The sequence below is a fragment of the Lemur catta genome, chromosome 10, assembly GCF_020740605.2.
Source record: "Lemur catta isolate mLemCat1 chromosome 10, mLemCat1.pri, whole genome shotgun sequence".
NCBI classification, from domain to species: Eukaryota; Metazoa; Chordata; class Mammalia; order Primates; family Lemuridae; genus Lemur; species Lemur catta.
The window spans coordinates 84,108,803-84,130,290 of NC_059137.1; the positions used below are offsets into that span (position 1 = coordinate 84,108,803).

General features: G+C 37.3%; 1 protein-coding gene across 1 annotated transcript in view; it reads right to left on the reverse strand.

Moving 5' to 3' along the window:
* Nucleotides 1-21,488, reverse strand: part of LOC123646099 (contactin-associated protein-like 3) — a 202,134-nt gene that overhangs the window by 166,413 nt on the left and 14,233 nt on the right. The window contains exon 2 of the mRNA XM_045562762.1: nt 18,929-19,039. Within this exon, the coding sequence (XP_045418718.1) occupies nt 18,929-19,039 (111 nt within the window). The remainder of the gene's footprint in view (nt 1-18,928; nt 19,040-21,488) is intronic.

Below are 21,488 nucleotides of genomic sequence, written 5' to 3' on the forward strand. Positions count from 1 at the left end.
GACAGAGTCTCACTTTTTTGCCCAGGCTAGAGTGAGTGCCATGGCGTCAGCCTAGCTCACAGCAACCTCAAACTCCTGGGCTTAAGCGATCCTACTGCCTCAGCCTCCCGAGTAGCTGGGACTACAGGCATGCACCACCATGCCCGGCTAATTTTTTCTATATATATTTTTAGTTGTCCAGATAATTTATTTCTATTTTTAGTAGAGACGGGGTCTCGCTCAGGCTGGTCTCAAACTCCTGACCTCGAGCGATCCACCCGCCTCGGCCTCCCAGAGGGCTAGGATTACAGGCATGAGCCACCGCACCCAGCCTGATCATCCACTTTTAAATAGAAAACACACATGAATTCCACTGGAAAGAATAATCCTAAACAGTGACATTCTACAAAACATTAGGCATAAAATTGGACTGTAATTTTCAGTGAAGTACAAATAAAATAGTGAAGAGCTCTCCAAGTTGACAATTATAACAGCAATTTTAAAACTACTCAGCAACTGATAGGACCCCTTATAAAATTAATTAAAATGCACCAAAAAACCACATTGCATTTCTAATATAGAAGTTAACACTGATACAGCCACTGCTTAGTAAGACTGTTTATCATGTTTTCCTGTTTTTTTAAATTGAATAGTTGTCAATGATAGAGTTAGAAATGCATTAATCATATTCTTAGAGTTTTTCTGTCAATTTTGTTTTTGAGTTGCTAATGTCATGCTATTGACAGTGTGATAGGCAATTTAAATGAAACTATAAGGGTATTCAGTCCCTGTAAACTAATTACATATCACTTGAGCTCCCCATGTGCTGTCAGAGCCTAATTAAAGAAGCTCTTTCAGAGTTTTGCCTTCGGCAATCACCATTCTACTCTTTACTTCCGTGAGCCCAATTTTTTTCAGATTCCACATGTAAGTGAGATCATACAGTATTTGTCTGTCTGTGCCTGACTTATTTCTCTTAACATAAGGGAAAACTTAAACTCCAGTTAACCCATGTTGTTGCAAATGAAAGAATTTCCTGTTTTTTTAAAGCTGAATTGTATTGCATTGTGACTATATACCACATTTTTTAATCCATTCTTCTGTTGATGGACACTAGGGTTGTTTCCATATCTTGGCTAATGCAAATAATGCTGCAAGAAACATGAGTGTAGACATCTCTTTGACATACCTGTTTCAATTCTTCCAGGTATATATGCAGTAGTGGGATTGCTAGATCATATGGTAATTGTGCAGTTTTAGTTTTTGGAGAAACCTCTGTACAGTTTTCCAAAATGGATGTTCTGATTTACAATACCACAAACAATGTATAAGGGTCCTTTTCTCCATATCTGCACCAGTACCTGTTGGCTTTCATCTTTTTGATAATAGCCAATCTGACAGTTATGAGGTGCTTTCTCATTGTGGTTTTAATCAGCAAGAACAATCAGGCAAGAGAAAGCAATAAAAGACATACAAATAGAAAAGGATAAAGTGAAATTATCTTAGTTTGCTGACCACATGATCTTATATGTAGAAACTCAAGTCTCCACCAACAAACTTAGAACGGATAAAAAATTTAGTGAAGTTGCTGGACATAAAGTCAACTTAGAAAAATCAGTAGTGTTTCTATACACTAATAATAAACTGCCTGAACAGGAAATTAAGAAAAGAATCAATCCCATTTATAATAACATCAAAAGTAGAAAATACTTAGGAGTAAATTTAACCAACGAAGTGAAACATTTGTATACTGAAAACTATAAATCATTGATGAAAGAAATTGAAAATCATACAAATAAATGGAAAGATATCTCATGATCATGGATTAGAAAAATTAATACTATGAAAATGACCATACTGTCCAAAATGATCTACAGATTCAGTGCAATGCCTATCAAAATTCTAATGTCATTCTTCCAGAAATGGAAAAGACAATCCTAAAATTCATATGGAACCACAAAAGACCTCAAATAGCCAAAGCAATCTTGACCAAAAAGAACAAAGGTGGGGGCATTACTCTACAAGATTTCAAAATATATTATAAAGCTATCATAATCAAAACAGCATGGTGCTGGCATAAAAACAGATACATTAACCAATGTAATAGGACAGAGAGCCCAGAAAAAAAAACACACATCTATAGTCAATTGACTTGCAATAAAAATGCTTTAAACACACAATAGAGAAAGGATGGTCTCTTCAATAAACGGTGCTGGGAAAACTGGATGTCCACATACAAAAGAATGAAAATGGACCTTTATTTCATCCCTTATACAAGAACTGTCTCAAAATGGGTTAAAGACTTAAATGTAAGTCCTGAAAATAAAAGTACTGGAAGAAAACATAGGGGATAAACTCCTTGATATTTGCCTGGGAATTGATTTCTTGAATATGACCTCACAAGCACAGACAAAGAAAGCAAAAATAAACTAATGGAATTGCATCAAACTAAAAAGCAAAGGAAATAATCAATAGAGTGAAGAAACAACCCACAGACTGGGAGAAAATATTTGCAAATCATACATCAGATAAGGGGCTAATATCAGAAATATACAAGGAACCCAAACTACTCAATAACAAGAAAATAAGTAACCCTATTACAAATTGGGCAAAGAACTTGAACAGACACTTCTCAAAGGAAAATACACAAATGGCCAACAGATATATGAAAAATGCTCAACATCACTAATCCTAAGAGAAATGCCAGCTCCTGTTTTAAAAGATGGTGAGATCTTTGATGACTGGAGTGATCAGGAAATAGGAAACATTTCACCCATGTCCTAATGTCGAATTTTAAAAAGCTGGAGTGTGAGTTAGTTCTGCTGGAGGATTGCAATAAATGCATGAGAGTGGAAGCATACAAGTCAGATTAATGAGCACCCAGAGGACAAGAAGGGAGCAGTGGTTCTTAAGCGGAAGGGGCAGGGTGGAGCCAGATCACAGAGGGTCCCTTGCACAAAGGCAAGGAGAATAAATGCTTAAAAATTTAACTTTATGTGTGTTTGGCCTATATGTGGATCAACAATTTTTGGAACTTGGAAAGAGTATTAACCACAGTTTTAACCTTAAAAATGAAACAATGTCTCATAAAAATTAGAAGTGGTATTAATAATTTACTCATTGTAGTGAGAGAGAAATTAGTATTTGCAAACACATGCCAACCACCTGTCCCAAGCTCAATAATGGATGGTAGTTTATTAGTTTCCTCACCCTTTATAACTCTTAAATAGTTTATTAGTTTCCTCACCCTTTATAACTCTTAAATAGAAAGGTCTTAATGTATAGTTACAGATCACTAGGAATGGTACTGGTGGCTTTGTCAGATAACTCTGAATATTCAACAGATATAGAAATCTCAGAGAGCCATGTTACATTCAGCGGACAAACATTGCATTGACCAGCATGCCACAAACAAAATCTGCAAATCTGGCTGCTTTACCTTGGAAGAAAGTGGCAAAGGGGTTTTAATCCACATCTTTCATGTACTTGGCTCTAGTAAGTACAAATGTAGACAAAATGTAAAACTCTTTTAGTGCAAGCATTTTAAATCATATTTCAATCTTTTAAAGAAAACTAAATCATCCTCAATATCATAATGTTTTGGTATAGAAGTGATAAGTTCAGGCTATTGAAGATATTTAATACATCCCTGACATAAACCACTTGAACAAATCCATTGGAATCATTCTGCAGGTATAAATTTTTCAATCACAGACTCATGAGGAAAAACATAATTTTTTTTTTCCATAACCCAGAAAGCTTCCTAATGGGAGCTCCAATTCTGGCTGACATAGAGACTAAAACTATTCACAACAGGGGTCTCAGCCCATTTCAGGGATAAGCTGTGAATTCATGTCTCCAGTTGTCACAGTCAGTTCTAAATTCCTTCAGGTGTTCTTCCATCTCCCTGCCCTCCCCAGGGTTAACTCTGGGCTCAGCTGGCTTTGGAAGTTGCCCTGGCAGGGCTGGCAGGAGAGTGTATTGAGGCCCTGACAGCCCCACTCTGTTCTCTGGGCTGGTGACCTCCAGCTGATGGAGCCAAGTCCTCCCATCCCCAGCAACACAGTCCTCTCCACAACTTTTTCATGCTTCTTTCTCCTCCCTCTGCTTGACCTCTTGTGGCATCATGGCCTTCCTCACCTGCCTTTGGTACCTCAAGGTGCCCTTGGATAATTTGGCCTGTCTTTATTTGCCACCTCGAGCTACCACAGTGTGTCCTGTCCTGCCACTGTCTGTGTCATATCATCATCAGGATGCTGTGCAGGCTTCTCTTGGGGGCTGGCTGTCTCCTCTCCACTATACACTTGGGAGGACATGCTTAGATCTCTGAACTTCAATGGAGACTTCCATTAAGCCACCACCTTCAGGACTCACCTTGAGGGCAGAACTTCAGGGCAGAGCCTACCTCATCATCCATTCTAAAGTCCAACTGTGTTGAGTTTTCCTACTCTGGGAGATAGCAGAAAAGTTAGCATACCTTCAGCCTGCTCAGTTCTCTTTCAAATTTTCCTATCTCAGACCCAGGAGATGCTTTGGAACTTTGCAACTGAGGATTTGCTGCCTTCATCCACAATCTCTGCGGTGATCTCCTTTTCTCTACACAGGATGACTCATGAAAACCTCAGTTAGGAGCAAAGACTGACGTCAAAGGTCACCAGTGAAAAAATTCAGTGAGCTTGGAACCCAGAGTCATTTACATTGATTGTACACATCATCCCAGGCATGGAAATGGTCTTTACAGAAATCATCAGTGCCATGAAGGAAGTTATTAATTTTATTTAAATCTCACATTCCTCCACCCCTTAGAACAAAAACTTCCATTTTGAGTTTCTAGTTGACTTGCACCAGGACTCACAGAATGATTTATACTTACATGTTAAAGTATTAATATTTCTACGAGCCTCAAGATTTTTCAAGGATGACCAGAGCAAAGAAATGTTAAACAAATTTTCCAATAGCTCATTCTACTTGTCCCTCCAATCAAAATATTAACTTTATGACGTGTTTTAGAAGTCTCTAGTCCATAATAGAGAGTCATAGAAGTTTTTGATATAAGGTGCACTACTCTGAATGATGGTTGTGTGGTTCCAATATCTTCTTCTCTTTTGTTCATAAAATTCACCAGCTTCACACTGGAAAACATTAGCCTGTGCTCATTCCAGAAAATATAAGATTACCTAAGTTTTGTTCAAAGATCAATTGACAAAGTTGACAACATCCATCATGCTCCCATCTGGTGCAAGTGCATAGCCCGCAGTGGGAAGTAGAGATGAGTGGATCACTGGTCCAGGAAGGGCTGTTTTCAAACATTCATCCTGCACTTTCTTGTTCCCTTGTCTGGGTAAAATTGTCACACCCAGAGAGGCCTTCCTCCCAGGTTAATAAAGGTGCTTTTTATATTTGTATTTGAGTTGTGATCACTAATACTATTTTCTATCCTAGATTCTGAAATTTATATTTGTTATTATCTTTGTTTCTATGCCTCAAAGAACCACTTCTCTATGCCTCAAAGATTCACTTCTATAAATCAGGAACTTAGTGAAATCTAGTAATAACAGCTAAGTGCAAATCCAAAATAATTAATTATACACTCAAAAACATAAAAATGCATTCACTAAGACACCCTATGTCCTCTTAATTAAGTATTGGCCAAATTGTAATTGATCCTACTTTTTGATTTTGAGAAATACATATTTCCTTTTCTTCTAAATTCAGTAAACCACCTGCTTAATTATGAGGGCACATTCAATGGCTCATGAACAGCAGTTTGAGAACTGCTTTATGCAAGGGGGCAGTGCCTGAGATTTATCGAGTGAGCACATGACAAGAATAGAGCAGTGCTTTAAAGAAGATTAATTGAAGACTTTGCTAGGGATTTACTTAATTAAGGAAAGCTTCACAAGTTGAAGATCAGTCATGGGGCTATTAAGATAATCTAAATGAAACATGAAGGGATTGAATTGGGGGAGGGATCCATGGAAGTGAAACAAAAGGATTATAAGCATGAAATATTTTAAAGAAAGAATACACAGAATTTGACATCTGATTGAGGATGAGAGAAAGAAAGGGCATGATGACTGTAAAATTTTTTTTCACAAATCACCCAACATTAATAGATAATATTTTTTATTCATATATTGTAGTCTTCATGGAGCATAGGTGCTAGTGTAACAAATTGATCCTTGGATTTTATAAAAGCAACTTTTGACCATTTTTTTTCTGTGTGTGTGTGTGTGTACATGCTCACAGCATACTCACTTCTTCAAAGAAGAGAAACTAATGTCTTACTGACACTGAAATCTATCCTCTGTAGGTTTATTACATCAAAAAGAAAACTAAAAATATTTATGCACATTGCATGAAAAATAAAACGTGCCAAATACTTTTTCTGTACTTACTAAAAAACCACCAACTATGTTTTTATATCTACTAAATACAGGTAAATTGATGCATTGTTTTCAGGAGAATCAGGCACAGATTGCTATTATTTTTTCTGCTAAGCTGAGATAATTATTTGTGCTAATAATAAAGAGAATGAATAATAAAGAGAAAGTGCACATCCATTCTGGGAAGGCCACATGCTGTGTTGCAAGAGAAGCTGGGTCTCTGCTACCCCTTCTTTGCTCTGTGGAGCCACACAGACAGCCTGAAACCTGGGCAAGTCACTGCCAAGATGCGAAGGGTGTGTCAATGCAGGGTTGTGGCTTTGTTGTGTGCAGTGTGTATTCCTGTCTCCAGGCTCCCTGCATGCTCCTTTTCCCAAACAATGAGTACATGATTCTTTTCCAAAATAACTAGAGAAGAAATGAGGCAGAAACAAAAATAGACAAATGGGGCTACATTAAACTAAAAAGCTTCTGCATAGCAAAGGAAACAACCAACACAGTGAAGAGACAACCTATTGAATGGGAGAAAATATCTGTGAACTATTTATCCAGCAAGAGACTAATATCCAGGATACGCAAGGAACTTGACTAACTCAACACCAAAAAAATAAATAATCCATTAAAAAGTAAGCAAAGGACATGAATATGCAATTTCCAAAAGAAGACATACAAATGGCCAAGAGGTATATGAAAAAATGCTCAACATCACTCATTATCAGACATTGATCCTGCGCTTTCTTGCTCAGTTGCAAATCAAAACCACAATGAGATATCATCTCACCCCAGTTAGAATGGTTACTGTTAAGAAAACAAAAAATAACAGATGCTGATGAGGATACAGAGGAAAAGGGATTCATACACTGTTGATGGGAAAGTAAATTAGTACAGCCATTATGGAAAACAATATGGAGATTGCTCAAAAAACTAAAATAAAACTACCATAAGATCCAGCAGTCCTACTACCGGGTATTTATCCAAAGGAAAGGAAATAAGTATATCAAAGGGATTCCTACACTCCCATGTTTATTGAAGCACTATTCACAATAGCAAAGATGTAGAATCAACCTAAGAGACCATTACATGAATGGATAAAGAAAATGTGGTATATATACACAATGGAATACTATTTGGCCATAAAAAAGAATTAAATCATGTCATTTGCAGCAACACAGATGGAACTGGAGGTCATTATATTAAGTGCAATAAGCCAGGCACAGAAAGACAAATATCACATGTTCTCACTCATGTAGTAGCTAAAAAAGTTGGCATCATGCAGGTAGAGAGTAGAATGATAGTTACTAGAGGCTGAGAGGGGGGTGCTTGTGTGGAGGGAGGGATGGAAAAAGAGATTGGTTAATGAGTATAAATATACAGTTAGATAGAAGGAATGAGTTCTAATTCAATAGTAAAGTAGCGTGACTAATAATTAACAACAATGATTTTATATTTCAAAATAGCTAGAAGAGAGGACTTGAAATGTTTCCAACTCATAGAAATGATAAATACTCAAGGTGATGGATACCCCAAATACCCTGACCTGATCATTAAACATACCGTGAATGTAACAAAATATCACATGTACACCATAAATATGTACAAATAGTATGTATCAAAAAAAGGGCCAGGCTTGGCAATGAAGAGGTATCTAAAACTTGTGGAGGTTTTTGTGAGACCACAAGGCTGAACAATCAATCCAGCAGTGGGAAATATCAGTGTTCAAAAAGAAAAGGAGAAGAGGACCATGGACTGGGCTTTAGAAAATACCCAAATTCATTCCCAAATTAATATTTCAGCCTTGACAATGAAAGACAGTAACTCATCCAATGACTTCATGGGGTAGACTGAGTAGAGACTATTTCTGATGCACTGTTATGTGCCTTACTAGTTTTGTTCCAAAATTTATGGGATTATTTTAGAAGTTGCCCTCACACTTACCAGAAGTGTGTATGTTCCTTTTTCTCTACTTTTAACGTCACGCATTATATTTTTCCCTTATCCCCCAAATTGTAATTTTCTTGCCATATTTCATCCTTGAGTTTCTTATATTTCTACTTATATTGTTGTACATTTACATTGTGATTTTTAGAAGTGTCAAACCATAAATAATAATGTTGTCCAGCTTCATTAGACCATGAGAGCATATGTCTTATCTTTGGAAGAAAATACAGTATTTAATTTGTTGTGGTAGCATTTTGAATTATACCTATCATGAAAGAATATAAAATCTTTTCATATTTTTCACACATTGTCATAACTTACTATCTTTTCTGTTCTCTTTACATGACAATATCTGAGAGGGGTAGTCCCTGGGTGGCCCATAGGTCTGGTGAAGCCAGTGTGACCAGAGACATAAGGAGACATTGACCATCCAGGGTCACACGGCATAAGCAACCTTCTTTACTTATAGCCCTTGGACATAACACTAGAGAATGTGACAGGTGTGAGCCATTATGAAGATGGTATTATTAATATGCTGCTAATTCCTCCCTGACTCTAATACTCTAATAAATCACGTCCACATCTTCCATGCTTTGCATTTCCAAAGACTTCCCCCCCACTAATTCTCCTTAATACCCAGCATTCCTTTAGCCTGAGGTGGAAAACTTAACAAATGAGGAGGGAAATTGTAAAGATAACTAAGTGATAAAATGCACTAAAGCATCCCAGGTTGGGTCAATAGACATGTTTACAGCTGTAGTCTTGTGTTTTAGACCACGGAGTGTTTATCTCACACTCATCGTGTGTTAGTCTGTGAGGGGCCAAGACACCTTTCAATGAGCGGCCACAAATGCTCCCTTGTGTCAGGACGCCTACAGTGTGGGGACAAAAACACAGGGGTCAGTTAGAAGTCTATTTGGAAACTTCAGAGGTCTTTTCTTCCAACTTGAAAATTTTAACAAGATGGAAGAAGCACTTTCTGTATAATTGTTTCTTGAAAACTAAATTCAATTCCAGCCCAGAGGAGGCCTCTTTTGGACAGGACTTGCAAAGTTACAGATGAAGACAAAAGCATCTTAGCTGTGGGTGATATATCCTCCTTGACCCTGGGAAATTTTGAAGGAATTTCAGGTTTCAAAATAATAAATACATGGGTAAAGAGGGAGAGGAAAAATTTTCAGGTACCTAGTATTTTTTCGTTATAAACAAATTATGATCAGTTTACCCCAGCTTAGCATTTGGCTTAAAAATAATTCAAGGTAGGATTGAAAGAAAACACCAAAGAGGGTGTTTTGTCCTAACCTTAGAAAGGCAAGTCCATATGAAAACCAGCATACGGAGTATGGAATTAGAAGTATGGAAAAATAAATTTTGAGCTGAACCTACTAATAAAATATATACAGAGGAGGCATAAGGCACCAAACACACAAATAAATCACTGTCCTTAGCCAACGTGTGAAATGATACACAGAATGGCTATTGTTTTTCATCTTAAACACTGTCATGGAATAATAATCCTACAATGTTCATTAATTGTTGAAAGTGCCTAAAATAAGAGATTAGATTTTCTCCTCTCATCTAATCACAAATTCATTTGACACAGGCACTTGAGAAAGCAGACCTAATACAAACAGTAAAACTAATTCACTTAGGTCTATATATTTGCTAACTAAACAAAGCATTGGTCGCTTTATTGTAAAGTAAAATAAAACCAATGACAATCATTGCATAATTAACTTGCCCTGAAAGTCAATTATTGTTGATGGAAAAAGCCAGGTTCTACAATTGCATGTATTTATCATATATTCTATTTTCCTAATACAGGTCATTCACTCATTCATTCAAAAATATTAAGAATTTGCTATGTGCTAGGAAATCATTTGAATTCCCATATTTTAAACCCTTCAAATTAGGTATCAATTTTCAGAACTTTTCATTTAGTGTCACAAAAACAGTTACAGAAAAAAGAAATAATGAACATATTATGAAACATAATTAAATGTTTGGTTTCAATGACTTCTCTGAATTTCTTTGATATTATTACCAAAACGTTTTCTGCAATTCCTCTCAAAATCTTATTTCTTGCCCTAAGTCTTCGTCAGCTTATTTCAGTTTTATTTGTACATTAAATATACCACCAAATGCTTCTTAGCTTCAAGTCATGCAATGTCAAAGGTGGAGAAATGCAAACCAACCCTCAGCATCTTCATATTTACAGCAAGTCAATTTTCTACTCAGATTAGTCGGTATCATGTTAGAGGCTCAGGGCTGTCAAACATCCACCTGGTCTACTCCTGTAAACATGCCCCAGACACTGTGTTTACCAGCCTGGATTCTATCACGACATTGCTCACAATTTATATCTTATGTTCAACCAAATCAGTAATATTTTGCAAAATTATATTAAACAGATTCTCTATATTTTCTATTAATTTCCCTTCCAAGTTTTCCTCCTTTCATCTCCTCCATAATGCTTCAACTACAAACAGGACTTTATTTGAGGTACAGAAATCAACGCATCAGGGCTTTTCAAGGTGACAGAATAGTTGGAAGAAGTGGGATAAATTAATAAGGATTCTGAAGACTAGTTGCCAAACTGCTTTAGAGCCGCCCGCCTTCCTTCCTCGGGAGGGCTTAGACCCTGGTTACAAGCAGCCTTTGGGCCCCTCAGGGACATCTATGCAGCTGACCAGGAGTGAGAACTTGGAGATGATTCTTGGGAGAAATGCTGTGTGGGAGACAAGGCCGGGAGGATGGGCTGGTTGTGTTTTATTAGGTAAAGACAAGCACAAGGAAGAAGGTGAAGTGGGAAGCATCTAGAAATAGCCAATTTGAATGTCTAGAAATGAGAAGATCTAATCCAATAATGCTGCGTGTTAAAGTGTAAAGTAAATAAAGGTGAAAGATCAAACTAAGGATTCCTGTTTTCATGCCTCCCTGATAACGAAGCAGAAGAATGATTATAGGTTCCAAATATGATAAAGTAAGTTGGCTCCTGCTACTCACATACGTACACAGATTCAACCATTTGTCCTACAGTACGAGGGGATTCAGGGCTTCCCTGAGGCTCATACCTGGCACTTTGGTTTAGGATGCCTACAATAAGGAATTTCTGGTTTGGGAGAAATTTGCCTTTTTGAGAGACGAGATTTTGATTTCACTTGTTGCTTTTGTTTAACATACCATTTGGAACCCACTAAAATTCTACAATCATTTTTACAAGATTTGCTGACAAGTTAGCTTGTCCAAATCTATGCAACCAGTTTCTGAAACAAATGAAAAAACCTTACTTTGTTTGCAACTTGTTATTTTCTTATCTGCTTTCAACTGTCATGCTAATATGGTCCAACTAACACCTCAATTTTATCATCTATGGCAAAAGAAGTTTGGTTTTGGGTGTCAAGTGGGTGGAAGAGACACCTGTCTTGTCCAGGTGAAATGTGTGGATGGCTGGTCTGTGATACTTAAATCACATTATTAAGTGTCCTATCAGATTTGTGTCACCTACAAATCTGGTATCTTGAAAACTAAATCTTACATCAAATGAGCATGTTTTCAGACTCATAAAACATCTTTTTGTCTTGACAGCTGCCATTAAACCTGAGGGAAGGAAACCTTGAACTTTTCTCCAGCCCACTCATTTTCATTTGATCTTATGGTCCTGACATTATTTCAATGCAGTGTCCTTAACTACTTATAGATGAATTTTCTGTGCTTTGATGATGACACATCATGATGATATGCTCATCATTTTCCTTACGCCTGTTCTCATGAACATGAGTATAGATCTCCCCTCTACACTTGCCACAAACTTAATTTAATTCCTTATATTGTCTTTGACTTTCAGGAGAGGAAAACTAGTAAATATACTTCTTGGTTCTCTTCATATCCCTAACAAGTAAAATGCTAACTTAGGCATTTTAAACAATCCCTTGCTATAAAATGATGTGGCCTCGCAGTTCCCTAGGACACACTTCCATGAGTAACAGGACCTTCGTGCAGGACTATTCCTCACCCAGTTTAAGCTGAGGCCCCAACAAGAAGAATCAGCTACTCCAATCTTGGAAAATGAGGTGGGACACCCCCAAAGAAGAGCTACAATATAGACATGGGAAGCCAAGAGGTCCTTGGAGATTGGAAAGGCTACGGGTGAACTGTGTAGTCATGCCCTTGGGGTGGTACTGCTTTTCCTTCCATCAAGCCCAGGAGAAAGGAAAAGAAGTCACCTATGTGAAGCAATCCTGGGAGGTCTAAAGCAGTGGTCCCCAACCTTTTTGGCACCAGGGACTGGTTTCATGGAAGACAATTTTTCCACAGATAGGAGTCGGGGTGGCTGGGGAGGCATAGCTCAGGCAGTGATGCAAGCAACGGGGAGTGGCTGTCAATACAAATGAAGCTTCGCTCGTTCACCCACCACTAACCTCCTGCTGTGTGGGATCTCCCCGTTCCTAAGTTTCATGGAAGACAAGTTTTCCACAGATGGCAGGGGGTGGGGTCGCAGAGCTCTGTGGCTTGGCACCTAATAGACTGCACACCAATACCAGTCTGTGGCCTGGGTGTTGCGGCCCGCAGAAGAACCAGAAGGTGGCTGGCCTTGACCTCTGACAGAGGAGCCAGAGAATGTCTGCAGACATGGAGGTACCTTGTGTTGCAGAGTTGTCAGGAATGCACTATGCATCAGGGCTCTGTTAGCCTCTAGAGCAAGATCATCACCATTACAGCCAGGATCTGAGGCTGGGCTGCAGGCGCCTATACAGGCTTGAGTGACCACAGGCCCCATGTCTCTGCCACCTTGTCTGTGGTGCACAGTGCCTCCCTAGACCTGCTTGAGTTTCCTGACTTGTCCCCTATTTTCTCTGTAGGATGGGCCCTTCCTTAGCCATAGACCCACAGCACATGTTCACAGGACACAGGTCTTCCTGTGGGCAGGAATACCCAGCACCTCACCCACAGCCTCTCTCCAACTGGTCATGAGATTTCAGTGAAGCCCAACATAGCATTTATCATTAAATTTTGAAATATCCCCTGAAGTACAGGAACCAGCTTTCCCCCCCTTTCTTTGTAATTAGTTGATGTCAACTTCAACATAAGTGTCACAATTATGATTATTTTTTCCTAAATATTTATAAGCATTCCCAAGAAAGCTATCAGATAACTAAGTATCTAAAGACCATTTTTTGAATACTTTTATGTAATAGGTTAAACAGCAGAAAACAACCATCCAAAAAAGTCCTTTCTTCCTTGTCGTCTTCAAGGACCTGGTCCATGAGCACTGTGCCATCATCATAAAGTCATAAAAACTCAGCAGGTTGCTTTAGGACAAAATATTCCCCCAAAAATCCTCACCAGAATTTTAAAATTAGTCTCTTTTGAGGCTTATTATCTAAGAGCTATAATCATCTTTGCCAATGACATATCTAACAAAATCTTTCTGCTTGTCATGTCTCTGTACCAGAGTTTGATCTTAACATTAAAAGTGATTACAGGCAATACAAAGGCTCAGTGGTGGTAAATAAAAACAATCGGCAAAAATAGAAAATGATAATATTATATTTTTATAATATATATTATATCAAGAATATAATATTATATCGAGAATCTTTTTAGCTTAGGAATCTTTTCTACTGAGCAGATGGTAAAGATTAAAAAAAGAGAGAGAGAGAGACAGAAAGCACATTCATTGTCTCTGGGAGCAATGATATGATGTTATTGTATTTTAAACTCTAATTCTGATTATTATTTCAAATTTTCCTTGGTTCAAATGCAATTAAAGGCCCAGTAACACATTTTCAGAGTTTCCTCAGTGCATGGGGGGAAAAACCATTTTAGTAAGGCATATTATGCTGTATCTTCAAATGTCTGTTCAGTTACAGACACAGACATTCATGATCATGTTCTGTCCTGAGACCCCATCTTAACCTGTAAATGTTTCCATGGAGCCTGCTAGAATAATAACACTGATTTTTGTTTAAAGAATGTGCATTTTATTATTAACTGACACATTAAAATTCAAGGTATATTGAAACTCTATGAAAATGTGGAAAGCCAAAACATATTTAATTAATTACATTCTAATCTGTCTAGTATTCATGGTGATGCATTTTTACAACTTGACAGTAAATTTGGATTATGCTTTACAACTTATAAAATGTTTGATGGAAAAATTGAGTCTTCTCCATAAAAAAAAAAAACAGATTAATATGTTGCTTGTGTAAGTGCTTTCACTTGTTTGTCCTATGGATTCATCATTTAGTGAAATAGAAGAACTAGTTTACTAGTGGCATCTAAGTGGCATGAGGGAAGAGACCTCTAAAAAGTACACTTTTATCCCTTACAGTGGATCAGATGGGATTCATTGATTCCACAGTCACCTTCTTCTCTTCTCACACCTCAGGAAAGGGCTTTAGCAATTATTAATATCACAGCTATTTCCTTGGCATCTTCCCATCACATAGGTACAAAGTACTAGGCTGTACAACTGAACGATTACTTATTTTCTGCCTGCTAATTTTTAGCTCTCACATCTTTACACGCCACCAGAGGAAGTCTTTAATGTCTGAGACAAGGGGTCATTTATTTATGTGTTTAATTATTTATGATGACAATACTTATTTAGTCACCCTTCCACTGACCATGATAAATCTCATAAAGGGTATTAAAACACTAGAGATAATCTGTAGCTTTCAATAAATCACTCCCAATTTGGAATTCCTTTGTTGAATATTACAGAATACCATAAAGCAGGGGGAAAAAGTCAAAACCATAAAAGCAAGAACAACAACAATGCATTTGTAACTAACACAGTTAATAGCTAACTAAAGTAATGAAATAGGCCTGTTTTTCTAACTTCATTAACATGAAAATAAATTGTATTAAGATTGATATCATGCTTTTGTACTACAAGTTGCAGGAACACAAACTATGAATAAAAATAATCCCTGGGTTGGAGAATCCTCATAGTCATTTGTAACATGAGACTTTGATGAATTTATTTCTCTATTCCAGGAGGCTGTTGGTGGAGTCTTTGTGATTTTCTAGATACAAGATCATATTATCAGCAAAAAGCAATAGTTTGACCTCCTCTTTCCTGATTTGGATACCCTTTATTTCTTTCTCTTAGCTGATTGCTCTGGCTAGGACTTCCAGAACTATGTTGAATAGAAGTGGTGATAGTGGGCACCCTTGTCTTGTTCCAGTTCTTAGGGAGAATGGTTTCAGTTTTTCCCCATTCAATATGTTGGCTGTGGATTTGTTATACATGGCTTTTATGATTTTGAGATATATTCCTTCTATGCCTAGTTTCTTGAGGGTTTTTATCACGAAAGGGGCTAGATTTTGTTGAATGCTTTTTCTCTGTTTATTGAAATGATCATATGATCTTTGTTTTTGTTTCTGCTTATGTGGTGAATCACATTTATTGATTTATGTATGTTGAACCATCCTTGTATCCCTAGGATGAAGCCCACTTAGTTATGGTGGATTATTTTTTTTCTGTGCTGCTGGATTTGGTTTGCTAGTATTTTATTGAGGACTTTTGCATCTATACTCATAAAGGATATTGGTCTGTAGTCTTCTTTTTTGTTGTGTCCTTCTCTGGCTTTGGTATCAAGGTGATATTTGCTTCATAGAATGATTTGGAGATCATTCCCTCCTTCTTGACATTACAGAATAACTTCTGCAGTATGGGTAACAGCTCTTCTTTCAATGTGCACAAATCAGTAGCATTTCTATACACCAATAACAGTCAAGCTGAGAATCAAATCAAAGACTCAATCCCACTCACAAAAGCTATAAAGAAAATAAAATACCTAGCAATATACTTAACCAAGGGTGTCAAAGATCTCTACCAGGAGAACTATGAAACACTGAGGAAAGAAATCGCAGATGACACAAACAGATGGAAAAAATATATCATGCTCATGGACCAGTAGAATTAACATTGTTAAAATGTCCATACTACCCAAAGTGATTTACAGATTCAATGCAATTCCCATCAAAATACCAACATCACATTTCATAGATCTAGAAAAAAATAATTCTACACTTCATTTGGAACCAGAAAAGAGCCTGAATAGCCACAGCAATCTTAAGCAAAAGGAACAAATCTGGAGGCATCACATTACCAGACTTCAAACTATACTACAAGGCAATAGTTACCAAAACAGCAGGGTATTGGTACAAAAACAGAGACAGAGACCAATGGAACAGAACAGAGAACCCAGATATAAAACCATCTACACACAGCCAATTGATCTTTAACAAAACAGACAACAACAGAAACTAGGGAAAAGAATAAGATGCCAAAGGCAATTATAGCAACAACAAAAATAAATAAAAGGGACTTGATTAACTTAAAAAGCTTCTGCACAGGTAAGGAAATAACAAACAGAGCAAACTGACAAACCTACAGAATGGGAGAAAATATTCACAAACTATGCATCCATTAAGGACTAATATCCAGAAACCATGAAGAACTCAAACAAATCAGCAAGAAAAAAAAAAAAACATACAACCTCACGAAAAAGTGGGCAAAAGACATGAACAGAAATTTTTTGAAAGAAGATAGACAAATGGCCACCATACAGATAAAAAAATGCTCAGTGTCACTAATAATCAGGGAAATGCAAATTAAAACCACAATGATGTATCAACTTACCCCTGTAAGAATGGCCATTATTAAAAAGTCAAAAAACAATAGATGCTGGCATGGATGCAGAGAGAAAGGAATGCTTTTATACTGTTGGTGGGACTGCAAATTAGTACAATCTCTATGGAAAACAGTATGGAGATTCCTCAAAGAAATAAAAACAGACCTACCATTTGATCCAGCAATCTCACTACTGGGTATCTACCCAAAGGAAAAGAAGTCATTTTATCAAGAAGACACCTGCACTCAAATGCTTACTGCAGCACAATTCACAATTGCAAAGATCTGGAATCAACCCAAGTGCCCATCAATTCATGAGTGGATTAACAAAACATGGTGTGTGTATATATATATATACACACATGGATTGCATATAGTACACCATGGAGTACTGCTCAATCATAAAAAGGGATGAATTAGTGCCTTTTCAGCAATTTGGATGGAACTGGAGACCAGTCTCCTAAGTGAAGTATCTCAAGAATGGAAAAAACAACACCACATGTACTCTCTATAATAAATTGGAACTAACCAATGGGCACACATGCTCAAAGGGAAATAAAAGTCATTGGAAATAAAGCAGGGGGGCATTGAAAAGGGGAGAAGGAAAGGAGCAAAAAACTACCTAACAAGTACAATGAGCACTATTTGGGTGATGGGCACATGATTTAAGCACTCACGCCATGACTTAAGCACTACAAAAGCTATCCATGTAACAAAAACAGTTGTACCCCCTTAATATCTTGAAATTAAAAAAATAAATGAAAAGGATTTGACATCTAGAAGAGCTACAGCTTGAGCTTACTCTTGTTTTCCTTTATCCCTGTGCCCAGTCTCAATCACTGTTGCAATGATAATGACCATCCACTTAGGTTCTGCAGGAATATAAAAGTAAAAAAAAAAAAAACCAAAAACCCAGAACCAAATATCAGCAATGAATGAAATAACAGACTTAAATATATGTTGAGCAGAATGAAAAGTTAAGTTATTCATTTTTTATTACTGTATTTCCTATAACAAAGGACAGAATGTGTTTATTTGGCCCCAGTGTGCAATGCACTAATGTGCTCAAATATTAAAAACACCAAGGAACACAACAGGTAGGAACAAAACCAGAAAAGCACACGTAAGAAAAAGGCAATAAGGAAATAGGAAAGCATATTCATATATGCACTTTTTTTCTTCTTTTTCATATATGCTACAGATATTTTTTGTTAATAGTATAAATTCAATTTTCTAAGAATTTATTCAAAGAAGTTTTACCTTAGTTTTTGTTTGAAAAATGCCAGGCTGATGCATCATCTCTATTTACATGATATTTAAAGTTCCCTCTTATTTACACAGCAAGATAACATTCAATTCTCTACACTTCTGTTTAAGCATATGTAAAAGAATCACTCCTTATGAGATATGCTTACAAATATAAATAGAATATTCACAGTGGAGCATGAATAAACCATTACATGTTTATTTCTCCACAGTGGATGCTAAAGTCAGCCATAATGAGAAATAAACTAAGAGTTGTAGTCATAACATAATAAAAATCTTTTTTAAATACTTCTTTATTTTGCCAATTTTCTTGTCCAAAGAAGGATGATTAAATAACCTGGGACAACAAAATGTGGACTTGAGGTAGGAGAAAGCAATGCAAGGTAAACAAACGAACATGGCTCATTCTGAGGCCTTCAATACATACTTACGTGTTGCAGTGAGTACACAGAGAGTGCAAACACTGTCCAAGTCAGGTGGGGCTTGTTCCAAGGCCTATGTGGGCTGGACCAAGAGAGGCCAAGCAGGACCAGGGAGCCACAGTGATCAATGTATTCATGTCAAATACATCCTCAAAGTTTCAAATGTGAACAAATATGCTTATTTCACATTTTATTTCCTTCTGCAAAGCATCAATCCATTATAATTATTTTGCTAAATGAAAATCCAATGAGAGTCACCAAGGAGCAATATGAGGAAAAAGCAGACTCACCATCTCTTCGATTAAGCCTTGCAAACCCAGGGCCGTGGCTGCTGGACAGCTCCGAGGAGCTGCTGAAGGATGACTGAGGCAACGCAGACACCAGCGGGGCATCACAGTCACCTGCCAGGGAAGAATACCATGATGTGGTTAACATACAGATTGTAGCTTGGGGGAAATAATAGCCCTAAAAATATATATATAGTAGGACCTAGGGCAAGCATTGCTCCTCTTTTAATTTTTAAACAATTTTAATATTTGCACTGCAGTATAATTTGTACAGAGTAAAATTCCTGAGAATTTATTCAATTTTTTTTAACAAAGTACCGTTCTATTAGTTTTGATACAGTTATGTAACCTCCACCATAATGAAGACACAAAACAGGTTCATTAGCCCTCACAATTCCCTAATGTCCCACATTTTCTGAATTCTGCAAGGTGTCTGGCTATACCACCAATCCAAGGCTACTTTAAATTAAATTTGATGCTTAGTTTCTTTAGGTACACACACACACACACACACACACACGTAGTATAAATTCTGTGCCCAAACCTTAACTGTGGCTAGAAATTCTCACAGTGTCCCTGCACAGAACCTTTGGGGACGAAACAGCTGGAGTTTGTGCTAGGTGTTCAGATCAGTTAGTTACCTGTGTGAAACCAGGACCCAGGAAAGGCAGCATCTGCAGTGGTGAACTAGTAAAACCCCACCCTGCAGACCTCTGCAGAGGAGTCCCTGGGGGATGCTTGCCTGCAGGGGATGGGGCTCCTCCTTTTCATCCGGTATCTCTAGCCTTGCAGGAAATTGCCTGCCCTTTCAACCCAGGGACCCCTGCATGTCACTCTCACCTTGGGGTCATATTCTGTTGCTTGAGTTCTGGTCTAAAAGAATTGCTGGGGGTTAAGGAGTGTTTGAGCCAGACTACCTTACTTGTTACCAGACTAGGAGGACCCGCATGCCCCACCTGCTCCTGGTATCCACCATCTCCGAACTTGAGGAGCCCCTGGAACCATTCCCACCTTGGGTTACTCTTTTCCCATATGTAACCCCACGTGTAACAGAAGTAATTCAAAGGTTATTTTGCATCCTTCAGTCCAATCTTGTAATCATTTTATTTTTAGACATTCCACATATTTTCTCATTCAGAAAGCTACCTCTTCTAATTTTCTAGCATGATTATTCATCTATTAATTTTAAACATATGTTTTCTGTCATATACTGGGATATTTTTGTGAAAGAATGAGACTATACTTTTAACATATCATTAGAAGATTCTGACCTGCATAGTTTGTATACTTTTTTTTTCCTTGTGAGCAACTTGTTAAGTTCACAGAAGGAAATAAAGCATGTAGAACTAACTAGATTGCTATGACTTAGCAAAATGTCAACTATGTTCAATGAGACAGATATAAGAGGTAGTCCAGGCGCTCTCCCACTGATTTATTTGTTGCCTTGAGTACATGATACTGGGGGCAATAAAAAGACAATTCATTGGTTATAATTAGTCTGAGTGAATATGATTTCATAAAGAAATATTAGAATTACAGCAGCTTTTCTGAAAACATGAATCGCCATAAGTTAGTCACATGTCCTTAAGATATGACACCAGAAAAAAAATAACACATTGTGAAGCATCTATCCTAAAATATGGAGAACAGAATTTCACTGCTTAGTAAAACATTCGAAGTATTTGATACAGAAACATTTTTCTATATGTTCCCTAGAGGTGACAATGTTACATTTATATAGGTGAGTCAGACACTGGGACTTGTGATTTTAACACATAAAGAACATCATCCCTCCACATTGCTGCAGATTACATTATTTTATTCATTTTTATGGCTGAGTAATACTCCATAGTATCTATATTTACCGCATCTTCTTTATCTACTCATAAATTGAAGGGCGCTGGGGTTGATTCCACATCTTTGCAATTGTGAATTGTGTTGTGATTATCATTCGTATACAAGTGTCTTTTTGATAAAACGACTTCACTTTCTTTGGGCAGATACCCAGTAGTGCGACTGCTGGGTTGAATGGTAGGTTTACATTTATTTCTTTGAGGAATCTCCATACTGTTTTCCATAGAGGTTATACTAATTTGCAGTCCCACCAACAGTGTATTAGCATTCCTTTCTCTCTGTATCCACACCAGCATCTATTGTTTTTTGACTTTTTAATAATGGCCATTCTGATAGGGGTATGGTGGTATCTCATTGTAGTTTTAATTTGCATTTCCCTGATGGTTAGTGATGTTGAGCATTTTTTCATGTTTGTTGGCCATTTGTCTATCTTCCTTCAAAAAACGTATTTTCATGTCTTTTGCCCACTTTGCAGAAGTATCTCAGGAATGGAAAACCAAACACCATATGTTCTCCCTAATAAGTGGGAGCTAATAGATGGGTACACATGGGCACAGAGTGATATAAAGGACACCAGAAACCAAGAAGGGGGTAAGGCAGGAGAGTGGGTGAGCGGTAAAAACTTATCTATTGGGTACAACAAACACTATTCTGGTGATGGGCACACCAAAAGCCCTGACTTAAGCATTATACAAGATATCCTTGTAAG